At 32.8% G+C, this 12,971-nt stretch overlaps 1 protein-coding gene across 1 annotated transcript in view; it reads left to right on the plus strand.

The window, feature by feature from the left end:
* Positions 1-5,363: 5,363 nt before the first annotated feature.
* LOC121250780 (nuclear pore complex protein GP210) overlaps positions 5,364-12,971 on the plus strand; it is a 29,219-nt gene continuing 21,611 nt past the window's right edge. Inside the window, 12 exon segments of the mRNA XM_041149992.1 lie at positions 5,364-5,781; positions 6,258-6,523; positions 6,674-6,840; positions 6,928-7,144; positions 8,243-8,589; positions 9,112-9,291; positions 9,644-9,782; positions 9,909-10,057; positions 10,937-11,048; positions 11,133-11,728; positions 11,833-11,956; positions 12,054-12,331. Of these exon segments, the coding sequence (XP_041005926.1) occupies positions 5,597-5,781; positions 6,258-6,523; positions 6,674-6,840; positions 6,928-7,144; positions 8,243-8,589; positions 9,112-9,291; positions 9,644-9,782; positions 9,909-10,057; positions 10,937-11,048; positions 11,133-11,728; positions 11,833-11,956; positions 12,054-12,331 (2,760 nt within the window). The 5' untranslated portion in view covers positions 5,364-5,596.

Genomic DNA, 12,971 nt, shown 5'->3' on the forward strand with positions numbered 1-12,971 from the left:
TTTGACATTATATTAAAACAAATTAAGGAGATAGTAATTAAAATGATGATAAGTAAATTTTTTCATAAAGAAACTTCTTAAAAAAATTGAAGTAGAAAAACTGTCGTAATTATTATTAAAGATAATAAATAATAGAGGTTGCTCTCAAGTGCCTATCATCTAATTTATAATTGAATTTTAACTTCTACTTTTTAAAAACACGTTCTCAGAGTATTAGAGATTAGTCTATGGACTCGATCTCAACTATTCAAAACTTGATACGATGATAAATATTTATGCATTTTATTTTTACCATCAAGATCGGATGCTAACAGAATGTTCAAATTGCCTGTAATGGCGTTTGGATGGATGTACGATGCTTTGGTGTTCATCCGTAATTAAAATAGTAAATAATACACATAACATACAAATATATAGAGATTTGAGATTTACATCTACTAATTTTTTGAGCAAAATCAACCATATTTTGTAGTTTTATAATTTCTCGTAACTCACTTTATTCTTAATACAATACTAAGAGTCGGTTTGGGATTGAGTTTAAAAGCTTAAAAGGTGTTTTTAACTGTTCAAAAGTTATTTTAAAGAAAAAATTGTATATTTGGTAAATTTATAAAAAGTGCTTTAATCACCTAAAAAAATTGAAAGTCTACTATTTTAAAAAGTATGAAATTGAAGCTTTTATCAAAAAGTTCCTGCAGATAATTGTATATTTTTAAAAAATGAATGTAACTAATTTTAAAAGTATTTTAGATACATGTTTATCAAACAATAAGTAACTTTTGAAATATAGAGCTTATTATTTAAGTTATAAGTTATAAGCCCTAAAGCTATAAACTATATTTCCAACCACTATTCCAAACATGCACTAATAAAAGAAGGAAATAAGAGGTTGAAGATGGTTCTTTAGTTATCTTGAAGTGAATAAATTTATAAATAGTTTATCTTGCCCTTTTTTTTTCTCTCCTTTGTTTCCTTTCAAGCTAATCTCATTTATTTTAATGGATGATTAGGGAATGAAATGAGATAATAAATATGTGAATAATAATGAAATGATTTGTAAATAGTAGTGAAATGGTTTGAGTTATGTTTTATTGAGTTTTGAGAAACGAGAGAGAAAATGATGAATAAACATATTATAAAGTTAAAATATTGTTATAATATAAATTTTTAATATAATTTTTATTTTGAGATTTGAAGAAGTTGATTTTAATTTTGATTTTGACTTTTTTGTTTTGTTTATAAGTTTGATGATAATAAGCTTTATGTGTAAGTCCTTTTCGCGCCTCCCTTTTGCTTTGGCAATAAATCTTTCAATTACCAATGGGCTGAGCAATGACACATTTTATCCACCATAAACAAATTAAACAATTAACAAGATTGAAAAATAAAATATTATTGAATTTTATAAAATGAGAGAAAAAAATTAAATAAAAAAATTATAAAATTTAAATATAGTTATAATATAGTTTTTTTTCCTAAAATTTGAAATTTTTTGATTGTATTTTGTTTTTAAAGTTTAGAAAAGTTGTAATTATTAGATAATAATTAGATAAAAAAATTAAAATTCTGAAATTAAAATAATTTATATTTAAGTAATATTTGATAAATAAATTATGAAAATTTAATATGAGATTACCTAATTTGGATACAAGAAGTGTTTCATCTCATCATTATAACTTTATCAAATTTATATACAAAATATAATAAATAATTTAAATTTTTTAAATTTTAAAATAATAATAATATTAAAAATATTTTATTTAATTTTTAATATTTATCTCAACACTATTTCATTTCATTTAAAAAAGTTCGTGCAAAAGATACACACTACGTGTTTGATTGCACACGTATCTCAAATTACAGTTGTTGTCAGAAGATGCACATTACATGGCGATCGGCATGGAAGTGAAAGGTGGATAGATTTCAGACTCTCGGCATGCGGCGAAAACGTGGCAACAAATCTTGTAGCATTTGCTCGCCTTCCATATATCAAGTAGACAATAACGCGTGAAATTCACAAGTCATGGACACGAAGAACAAAAAAGTGAGAGATACCGAAGAGATTTCACAAGGTATATAGAGGAAGTTGCGGATGAGGCACCAGGTGTGAACCATGCTGATGGAAAAAATATAGAGCAGAGAAACGACGACAGGGTAGCGAGAGGAAAGGAAGAACCCAGAGGCCGGGGGCTTCCACGCCAAGTAGTAGTCCCACAGCGGCAGCCTTGGGTTGAATTCTCCTGCGAGGCCCTGGAACAAGATTACATATGTTTCCTGTTAATTGCAAGCCCATGTTCACTATATCGTTTAGGATTATTGTTCCCTTTTGTTTTGTTAGTTGTCTCGAGACTCGAATTTGTGTAAAAACTAGCGGTGCAAAAGCTAATTCGATTCCCACGAATGGTTATTGGCCCAATGTAGGTTAGGGTGTCAAATCGTGTTAACGATCGGGTCGTATTCGTATCGTGTTAAAATATGTATATTATATATTTTGGGTCAATCTTAACCCGATCTATTAAACTTATCGTTGTCAAAATATCAAACCTTAATACGACATATTAACATAACGAGTTAGATCGGGTCAATATGTTTTGATCAGTTTATGTAAATGGATTAAACAAAATTTGAAATTAATCCGTTTAATTTAATTAAATTTAGCATAATTTTATATAAATGTTAAAATCATAATATTTATAAAAAAAATATAAAACTAACTACAAAGTCAAAATTACAATCCAAACAATAAAAATATCGAAATTAAAATTTCAATAATTTTATTTTTAGGTATAAGAGTATAATTGTAACTTTAACTTTTATTACGGGTCAAAATAGATTGATCCATTATCAATCCGTTAAATAATCGTGTCTTAACTGGTTAACTCGTTTTGACATGAACCCATTAAAACTAAACTTTAACTCATTTTTATCGTATCGTATTCATTTTGAATTAATAAATCGTATTACATATTATCACTCCTGATATAACGTAATACGTGCACATGGACCATGTCGGTTATGTTTTGAATATGAATCCGCCCTTAATGTTTGCTCGTGAAAATGAAAATAGAAATCAAGTGCGCGAAAGTGAGCATATGAAATGGGTTTGACCTCCGCTCTCGAGTTTGGATTAGTTATTGAATTTATTTTGATTTCATGTATTTAAAATTTTTAAAAATAATATCTTATTAGGAAATGGACTGTATACCGGAGATGTTGCTCTGTCACTACACAAATATTTCACTCATAAATATTTTACTTAGAGCATTAGTATTGATTTTATCAAAGTTATCTTTAAAATTTGATAAAAAGTACATAATTTTTATAAATTTAAAACTTCTCTAGTCATAATTTTACATTGAATTAGCTATTAAATTCATCAAAATAATAATATAATATTATTTTTTTAATAAAAATATTTTTATTTTTTTTCATATTTTACAATTACACTAATCATATATTGATTAATAATTTAATTTGATTCTTATATTATTATTACAAGATGATTGGAGATTAAATGTGAATAAAAAAGACCTTTAGAGATTAAAAGTAAATAAAAAATAGATTTAATGAATAAATAGTAGATCTTCAAATTTAAAGAAATCTATAGATTTATTGTAGTTTAAATTTTCATATTTATCTATTTGATTAATCTAATATAGCCTTATTTTAATAAAATTTATCAAATTTTACATCTGATTAGACTTTTGATAAAATCAATGGAAATTTTCTTATTCAATTGAGTCGGCTTTTAAAAAAAAAAATTATAGCTTTTGAAAGGGCCGTTATCCCCAAGTCCTCAACTACTGTACCAATTTACAGCTACTTCTAATTCTTAACCGTTGACTATTGTGAGAGCTCCAGTTTAGATGATCAGTACGTTAAGTAAATGAGTAGATACGTACAATCGTAGAGTTTATAATCATTTTAAAAATAAGATTTATTATTAAAAAATTATTATTTTTTTATATTTATTTTTTTAAATAATTAGACACAACTTACAAACTAACAACTGTAATTATCATTTATCAAAATAAATAGATTTTCAATTTATTGTTTTTGTCGATTGTAGCAAATTTAAGCTAAGCACCGTTCTATGAAATTATCGATTTTTAGGAATTGGTTTTGAAATACTTGCTTGAAGAGCCTTCCTGGTCGATGATAGAGATTCCATAGAGGCTAGGAGATCTTCACTCGCACCTCCTTAGCTCCCCTTCCATGGCTACACTGTCAGGATCGCTTTAAGAGCGAGCTGTGAAAGCCCCATTCTCGATGCTTCCTCGATTACTCATCTTGTTAAATCTCCGGCATGAGGGTGGCCTTCATAGATGTCATGCCACCCATGATCGAGTTCCTCAATAACTAATTACTGCGACTTATAGTCACTCTTTTAAAAGATTTAAATCAATTATTATACATACTTTTTAAAATTGTAAGATTTTAATTTTAAAAAGATGAAAATTATAAATTGAAAAAACTGGTCCCACTTAATTATATGTAATATTTTGATCCCACCTAAGGTTCTCCAAGCTTAGGACCAAACGGGAATTATAATGGATTCCTTCATCTCGAAGGAGGGTAGTATTTATTTATTAAAAAAAAATATTTGTAAGAAAAATGGCACCCAATAATATGAAAAAAATATTTTGTAAGATATTTTTTTACAAAAAAAATAATAGTTATAGTTGTGAATGTATAAGTGTCGTACAATCACTTTAAAAAAAGTGAATAAATCTGTATTTATTTATTAAAAAAAAATATTTGTAAGAAAAATGGCACCCAATAATATGAAAAAAAAATTTTGTAAGATATTTATTTACAGAAAAATAATATTTATAGTCGTGAATGTATAAGTATCGTATAATCACTTTAAAAAAAGTGAATAAATCTGTATTTATTTATTAAAAAAAAATATTTGTAAGAAAAATGGCACCCAATAATATGAAAAAAAATTTTGTAAGATATTTATTTACAGAAAAATAATAGTTATAGTCGTGAATGTATAAGTATCGTATAATCACTTTAAAAAAAAATGAATAAATACGAGATTTAAATAATTTTTTTTTAATAATAAATCTTATATTTTTTAAAGTGATTATATGATATTTATAAACTTTACAACTGTATATTATATTATTTTTTTAAAATGTTGCAAGTATTTGATTACAATAAGATAAACAAATAAGTTAAACTTTTTATTTACAAAAGTGAGCTACGTGTTGCTCATAACGATTACTTTGAACAATTTAAAACTACGCCGTCCATAAATGCAGTGCTAACTATCGAGACGCCGGGACCCACTGTCCAGATATCAGAATCACAAGCCGAAAGCGGGCCCTAGATCTCCGCCAGATGTTGGCGAAGAAACTACTCTTGAAACACTTTCCACCAATCACACTTCGCCACGTTTCCTGCTTCCCGATTCAGTACTTTCTCCTCCAAAACCCTAAACCCCTGATTCTAGGGTTCCATTTTTCTCAGTTCAAATTTGAAGCTCAAGTAGTGCTCAGGAAAATAAAAAGCTCAGATAACTCACTCAGCTTCAGAATCTGGCTGACTTCACCTGCCACAGGTGCTTTGCCATGTTGCGGTAGACTCCATGTGCTCGAAGATGTTGTACTTCGTGGTACTGCTTGCTCTTCTTCTTCTTCTTCTGGGCTTGGGCCCTACGACGTCGTACTCAGCCTCCGGTCCGCACATAGCCGATGTTAATATACTGTTACCGCCCAAAATGACTCATCCCGTGGAGTACAGGCTTCAAGGAAGTGATGGTTGCTTCAAATGGTAAGCACACACTCCGCATATACATATACAATGTATTTATTTCTGTATCTTGATGCTTTGAGCTTATTTTTGTTCAATTTGGATCGTATGAATGAACCTTGGACCTCTGTTTGGCTGCGAGAAAATGTTGGAAACGAGAATATTTTTGACTCTCGAATCCTACTACCTAAAAAAAGAGGAATTTCTACTGAACTTAGTTGAATCCAAGCGTTTGGATAAGTTGGATCCATGTTTATTCTATAGCATTAAAAAAATGCTAGAGTTTAAATGGGCCCAACTGGTAACGCTATAGACCTGTAGCTGAGAACTGCATTTTTTTACTTATATATATATATTTATATATATAAGGCTTAGAGCTGCATTTTCGTTGTACCTTTGTTCTACATTACTCTGCATTTTATTTGATAATCACAATGCTGAATAACTTTTTTTTCCTGCATGTTTCGTATTTTTCAATTTTGAAAATACACATACAGGTCATGGGATCATCATGATATTCTATCCGTGCTACCTGAATATAATTCAAGTAGTCAATGCTCAACGAGTGCACGGCTGATATCGATTGCCCCTTATAGTGGTCGAAAGGAGACAGCAATATATGCTGCTGATGTGCACACTGGGATTGTAACTCGCTGTAAAGTATTTATTGATATTTTCTCCAGAATCCAGATATTTCATAATTCTATCAAACTTGATTTAGATGGGCTTGCTACCCTCCGTATCCGCGCCTTTGATAGTGAAGGTACTTTTGAAACAAATTTATCATATTTTAATACTGTTGGTGTCGGATATATCTATTGAAACCTCTGTTTTCAATCATTCTAGCTGCTTTTCTTGAATATAATTTACCCTGGCTGTAAAAATCTAATTCGGTGGCCATCCTCTGTTGCAGAAAATGTGTTCTCATCATTAGTGGGCTTACAATTCATGTGGCACCTGATGCCTGAAACGGATGGATTGCCTCATCATCTTGTCCATGTTCCGCTGAAGGATTCTCCCCTAAGTGATTGTGGTGGATTGTGCGGTGATTTAAATATCCAAATAAAACTTGAAGATAGTGTATGTGGGCTGCTAGTGAATGTGAATGAGCATTGTCTGTGTTATCTTGTGCTTCTTAATAACTGTTTTCTCTGGTATGTGATGCAGGGTGTATTTTCAGATACATATCTTGTAAAAGGAATCGAAATCGGCCAGGAGATTGTTTCTGTTCATTTGCTTGAGCCAGGATTAGAGCACATGGCTGATAGGATTACTCTAACTGTAGCTGAAGCCATGTCACTTGATCCCTCTTCACCCGTTTTTGTCCTCATTGGTGCTGTTGTTCATTATAGGCTTAAAATAATCCGTGGGAATATTCCCCAAGGTTCCTTTTCTGAACACTTTTAATAATACCATAAAGTATTACATCTATGTCTAGTTGAGTCTACCTCCAGTTTTGATGACTGTGTCTACCAAAATTATGAGACATATTAGATGTACCCGTGTTCTTTCGCTTGGTAGTTTCAGTTTTTATTCTATTTATTGAAAATTCTGAGTAGCAATATAGGTATGCAATAGCAATTTATTTTTTGAAATTCCACAAGTTTTTCTATTGTATGCACTAGTCCAGAATTATGGAAAAACCTTAAAGTTGTTGCAAAAATTCCATGATGCCAAATGTTCTCGATCGGTTCCTATTTTTAGCTTTTGATAGAAGCTTTCCCCTCTCTTAATATCGTAAAGTAGACTAGCAGAGGGGTACACCAGATGAACAAGTAGTCTTTGAAACTTGATGCGAGGATGTTTTGATCTCTGAGTAGTTCTTGCTAAAAATGGTTACTTATAAATGAAAAAAATACATGGTGTGTACATAGCCGAAATAGCTACCTATTATACTGTAAAAGCTAGTCACAGCATTATAACAGATATCTTGAGTTCGTTGTCTCTCTCCCACTCTCCACTTGAAAAATATTATTTACCTTTTATGCTGATCATCTTAATATGAAAAACCAAAACTCTTCTTGGAATTACATGTGTGTGGGATTGCCATTGTAGAAGTAATCTAGTGTGGGCTTTGCATTTTTTTAATTTAGTTTTGCTAAAAGTCTTGATTGAGGACCTAGTTTCAGATCAGGTGTTCAGGTTTCTTCCACTCAAGTTTCTTTAAGTCATATATCCAATAGTTTTGGCGTCATGCATGTAGAGTGGCCTTTTTCAGTGATTGACATTGGATTTTGGTTTTCTTAAGGGCTGTTTTTGGCACCTTGTCTATTAGTAATTATTTTCTGCTGGGCTAAGGATACCATGCAAACTGTATCATGTTTGCCGTTATGATGCCTTGCTTTATGTTATCAGCTGTTTTGCCTTTATTCTTTAACATCGTGCTGATATGCCACTTATGTAGAACTATATTGACTGGATATATAACGATTCATTATCGGCATATTTCAATGGCCTCACCACTTTTTTCCTGCTATTTCAGTGGTCACTTTACCGTCTCCACATTATCGATGGTATGTTTCAAATTCTTCAGTTGCTCAAGTGGACCCTATCATGGGATTAACGAAAGCACTGGATTTAGGGTTAACAACTGTCGTGGTTGAAGATACAAGGGTTGCTGGCCACATGCAAGTTTCATCACTTAATGTTGTCTTACCAGATACTTTACGTATGTACATAGCACCAGTTTCTACTTCTGCTGATGCTCTAGAAGGAGCAGAAGCAATTGCAGCTGTGGCACGTTGGTATGTTGTTTCTGGCCGTCAATATCTCATACAACTGAAGGTTTTCTCCCGAGGACCTGGTGCACAAGAAATCTACCTTACGGAGGTAGCTTATGCATCTTTTAGTATCAACTACAATTAGATTTACAAACTTAGATTTACATTTTTTGTGGATCCTCAACAAATAGAATAGTTATAAAGATTTTTATGTCTTAAATCTCAATTTCAAACTATGCTGGTGTGTGGCAAAAGGTTCAAGGACACACTCTTTGTAATTTAATGGAGCTATAGATACTTCTACTTTTAATCTGTTTTTTTTTTTTGGGTGAATTCCCGCCCCCTCTCCATCTCTATATAGTTTCATGGGGGAGCTGCCTCTTGAGATGGTTTCATCTGCCAGAAAAATTGCATATCTTTGATAGGCTATGTATAGTGGCACTATTTGCATTCTTGTTCAATTTACTTATTCTACTTTTTTTGTTTTGCTATTATTCTTTGTGTTGATAATTTGTAGCTTATCTGTTGGCATTTTTTGGTTCTTTTCATTCACTTTTCCCTACTATACCAATTGCTTTTTCATTTTCTTCTTTTCTCTCTTCCCCTCAGAAATTGCTTCCATGCATTGCAGAGTGATGATGTTAAGTTGTACGATAAGCAGTCTGATTACTGGAGAACTTTTATTGTGAAAGATGAGATTGCAGTCAAACATGGCTGGCAAAGTTCTAGAATCCTGGAAGCAACTTCTCAGGGACTGGGAAAATTGATGGCTTCTTTGACATATTTTAGTGGGCATCAAGAAACAAAGGAGGTACCACCTTGAATTAGCTCATAATTTTTTGCCTTCTTTTTACTTATAAAAAAAAAAAATTTGTGCCTTCTTTTAATACATGATTGAATATTTTATTGATAAGAATGATAGGCATAGCCCCAGTACATGGGACTTATTCCATAATTTTGTGCATTTGTTACGAATTTCTTTTTGTTTTCTTAGGTACTCTTATTTTTAATTTTATTCATTTCTCATGACTGTTGTATGTTGAATTTTGGTCTTCTGTTCCTTCTTAACCCTTTTGAATTGTGGATGAGTGCCTGGTTCTTGTTAAGGAAATAATCTAAGAGTAACATTTTTGCACATCTTTTCTGGTTGCATTCCCTTTTAGATTCTCAACGTTGTGCAAGAAATCATGGTTTGTGACCAAGTGAAGTTTAGTTTGGAAAAAATAAGTGGTATTACACAAAGCATTCTCCTTCCCTGGGCGCCTGCTGTTTATCAGGAGGTGGAACTAAAGGCAACAGGAGGTGGGTAGCTTTATACCTGCTGAGATTTTTTATTTTTTATTTTGTTATTGATAGGTACGTGCTGAGTTAAAATGCTTAACTTGCTGAAACAATGTGATTGGCTCTGATTTCTATTAAATTGTTCAGGTTGTGTAAAAGCATCTAGTGACTACAGATGGTTTTCTTCAGACACAGCTACCGTATTGATATCTGCTTCAGGGGTTGTCCAGGCCAAGAAGCCTGGTAAAGCTACTGTTAAAGTGCTATCAGTTTTTGATGCATTGAATTATGATGAGGTAATGCTGCTATAAGGCTCCTAGGTCTTGTTCCCAATGATTTTTTTTTTTTGGCATACAGGTCTTGCCTTTAGATATCTTAAGCTTTTATTACATCCAATAATTACTTCCACCATGGAGTTTATAACAGGAACTTGAATATCAAAATGTTGAGTACAGAATGAATACTGATCATATACTGTAGCTACAAATCTTATTTATCAACGTTGAAAGTAGATTTAAAAAGCATGTATTCTAAGATCGATTGACATGAGCATTAAAAATCATTTAGGTGTTCTTTTGTATATCTCCTGTGTACACGGGCTATGCCTATTATTATGAATAAAACTTCTTGATTACTTATCAAAAAAAAAAAAAAAAAAAAGAGAGTATGTATTCTAAGATCGATTGACATGAGCATTAAAAAGCATTTAGGTGCTCTTTTGTATACCTCCTGTGTACACGGGCTATGTCTGTTTCATTCGTATCAATAAAATTTACTCTTACTTATAAGAAAAAGATTTAGAAAGCATGTATGATGTAACCATGGTTTTAAAAAGCATCTATTCTTTCGCCCTATCATAGCCATTATGTAGATGACACATCACCCATCAAAGAATAAAAATAAATACTTGAAAATGTTTGTGTGATCCCTTTGCCTGTAACTAATGCTCTCCTTCTTACGAGGAACGGTATAAGAGTTCATTTACATCTGCTTGCTGTGTCCAACAATGCTCAAGAAACTAGAATTCCTTTACACCTTTTTCTTTTGATGCACTAAGTTTTAATATTTTAGTTTCTCTAGGTGTATGTGATCTCTATGCAGATCTTCTCTCTTTCACTCCGTCCCCCTTTTGTCAACATTTTCTTGTATTTATAATGTTAAAAAATTTTTGATAGGTGGTTATTGAAGTTTCCCTGCCCTTATCAATCGTTATGCTTCATAGCTTTCCTGTGGAGACTGTTGTGGGATCACATCTGCCAGCTGCTGTAACAATGAAAGCATCAAATGGTGATGCCATATCCTGGAACTGTCTAAACTTTCCTTTTCTTGTTGCTGGCTAACTCTTTGTTAAGGTTGATTTGTGAACTGCAGGTGCCTATTTTTATAGATGTGATGCTTTTAGCTCCTTCATTAAGTGGAAATCTAGAAGCGAGTCTTTCATTATTGTCAATGCAACGGGGGAGAGACCTGTCTTGGGGATGCTAGAAAATATCAGGACTCATCCATCATTAAATGGTCCTCCGTGCTCTTGGACCTACGTATATGCTTCTGGTCCTGGTCGATCTATGTTGCATGCGACTCTGTCAAAAGATTATAATCATGTTGAGAACTCTTTACGTGAACCTATTGCATTAAAAGCATCTTTACGTATTGCGGCATACCTTCCACTTATCGCTTGTCAGGCATGTGACGGAAGCAAATTTGGTGGTTATTGGTTTGATATGGCTCAAGCAGAATCTGAAAATCTATTGGAAAGTTTGGATAAGTTATACCTTGTTCCTGCAACAAATTTAGATGTAATGCTTCTTGGTGGACCTGAGCATTGGGATGAAGGTGTTGAATTCGTTGAGAATGTGGAAAATCTGGATGAAGGGCATGGTCGCATTAAAAATGGAGTTTTTGTGCATAAGGTTTCTGGCAACGGTAGGAGTGTATACAGAGTTTTATGCAAAACACTGGGAAACTTTGTAAGTTTCTGTATTTTTTACTTGTTCATATTCAAGACCTTTCTTATTCATATTCAAATCTCAAAGTCATGACGTATTTTCCTTTTTGGTTTAAAATGACTCAGAAACTTGTTTTCAAACGTGGTAATTTGGCTGGGGATGACCATCCTCTGCCAGCAATAGCGGAAGTTTTGTTGTTAGTTTCGTGCAGCCATCCTTCCTCAATTGTACTAATAGCTGATGAACCTGGTACATTATCTCCTTACAATAAAGTTGTATGCAGTGACAATTTACCTTATTTTTTCATAATATTAACTTTTCATGTTTTTGTGTTGCCACCGTCAAGTCAACAAAATCAATGCCATACGGGCTGCAATTCAAGCTGACCGCAATTCAGGGCGAATTCGAGTTGCCCCTATTACTGTGGCAAATGGACGCACTATTCGCATAGCTGCAGTTGGCATTAGTAACTCTGGAGAAGCCTTTGCAAATTCATCTTCTCTTTGTTTGAGGTGGGAACTAAACGGTTGTGATGGGCTAGCCTACTGGGATGATGATTTTGATTCAGATAGATCTAAATGCAGTTGGGAGAGGTTTTTGGTCTTGCAGAATGAGCCAGGACTGGTACTACCAATACTTCATTGCTTGATCTTCTTTTCATCTCTCTAATTCTGCCTTGTGGTTGCTTGTTTAGATTTTAAGTTATAAGATCGAACTCTAGAGATGATTATATCTTGTTGTCTATGTTCTATGTGATAAAGCATTTGCATTATGATTTCAACTTTTGAAGCCTTTTCAATGATGCACAACCCACCAGATTTTCTAGGTGAGCTTAGCATTATAACACTTATCATATGGAATACTCTGTCTCTCCTTTGAATGAAAGATTTTCAATATGAACTTGCCCGAAAGTTGTGGGCAGCCATTGCACTATGAAGAAATTTGAGCATAATGGCTTTCAACTCTGGCACTGTCCTCAAAGGTTCTAGCATTATGCCCATGCCACATACTCCATGTTAAGCACAAAGGAGCCATCCTACAGACATTGATGCTAATGTGCCGACCCAAAGGGTTTTTCAACATGCCAGCATCTCCACCTCCCATTAAGTCATGAACCGTCCAAACCCAAAAAGATAGAAGATCGATACCCATAACTCCCTAGCCACCTCACTGTGAAGTAGAAGATGATCAATGTGTTGTCCACTCTGCTTGCAAATACAACATCACTCCATTATGATGGTCCGTATTTTTCTCAAGTTATCCA

The sequence above is a fragment of the Juglans microcarpa x Juglans regia genome, chromosome 2D (genome assembly GCF_004785595.1).
Source record: "Juglans microcarpa x Juglans regia isolate MS1-56 chromosome 2D, Jm3101_v1.0, whole genome shotgun sequence".
NCBI classification, from domain to species: Eukaryota; Viridiplantae; Streptophyta; class Magnoliopsida; order Fagales; family Juglandaceae; genus Juglans; species Juglans microcarpa x Juglans regia.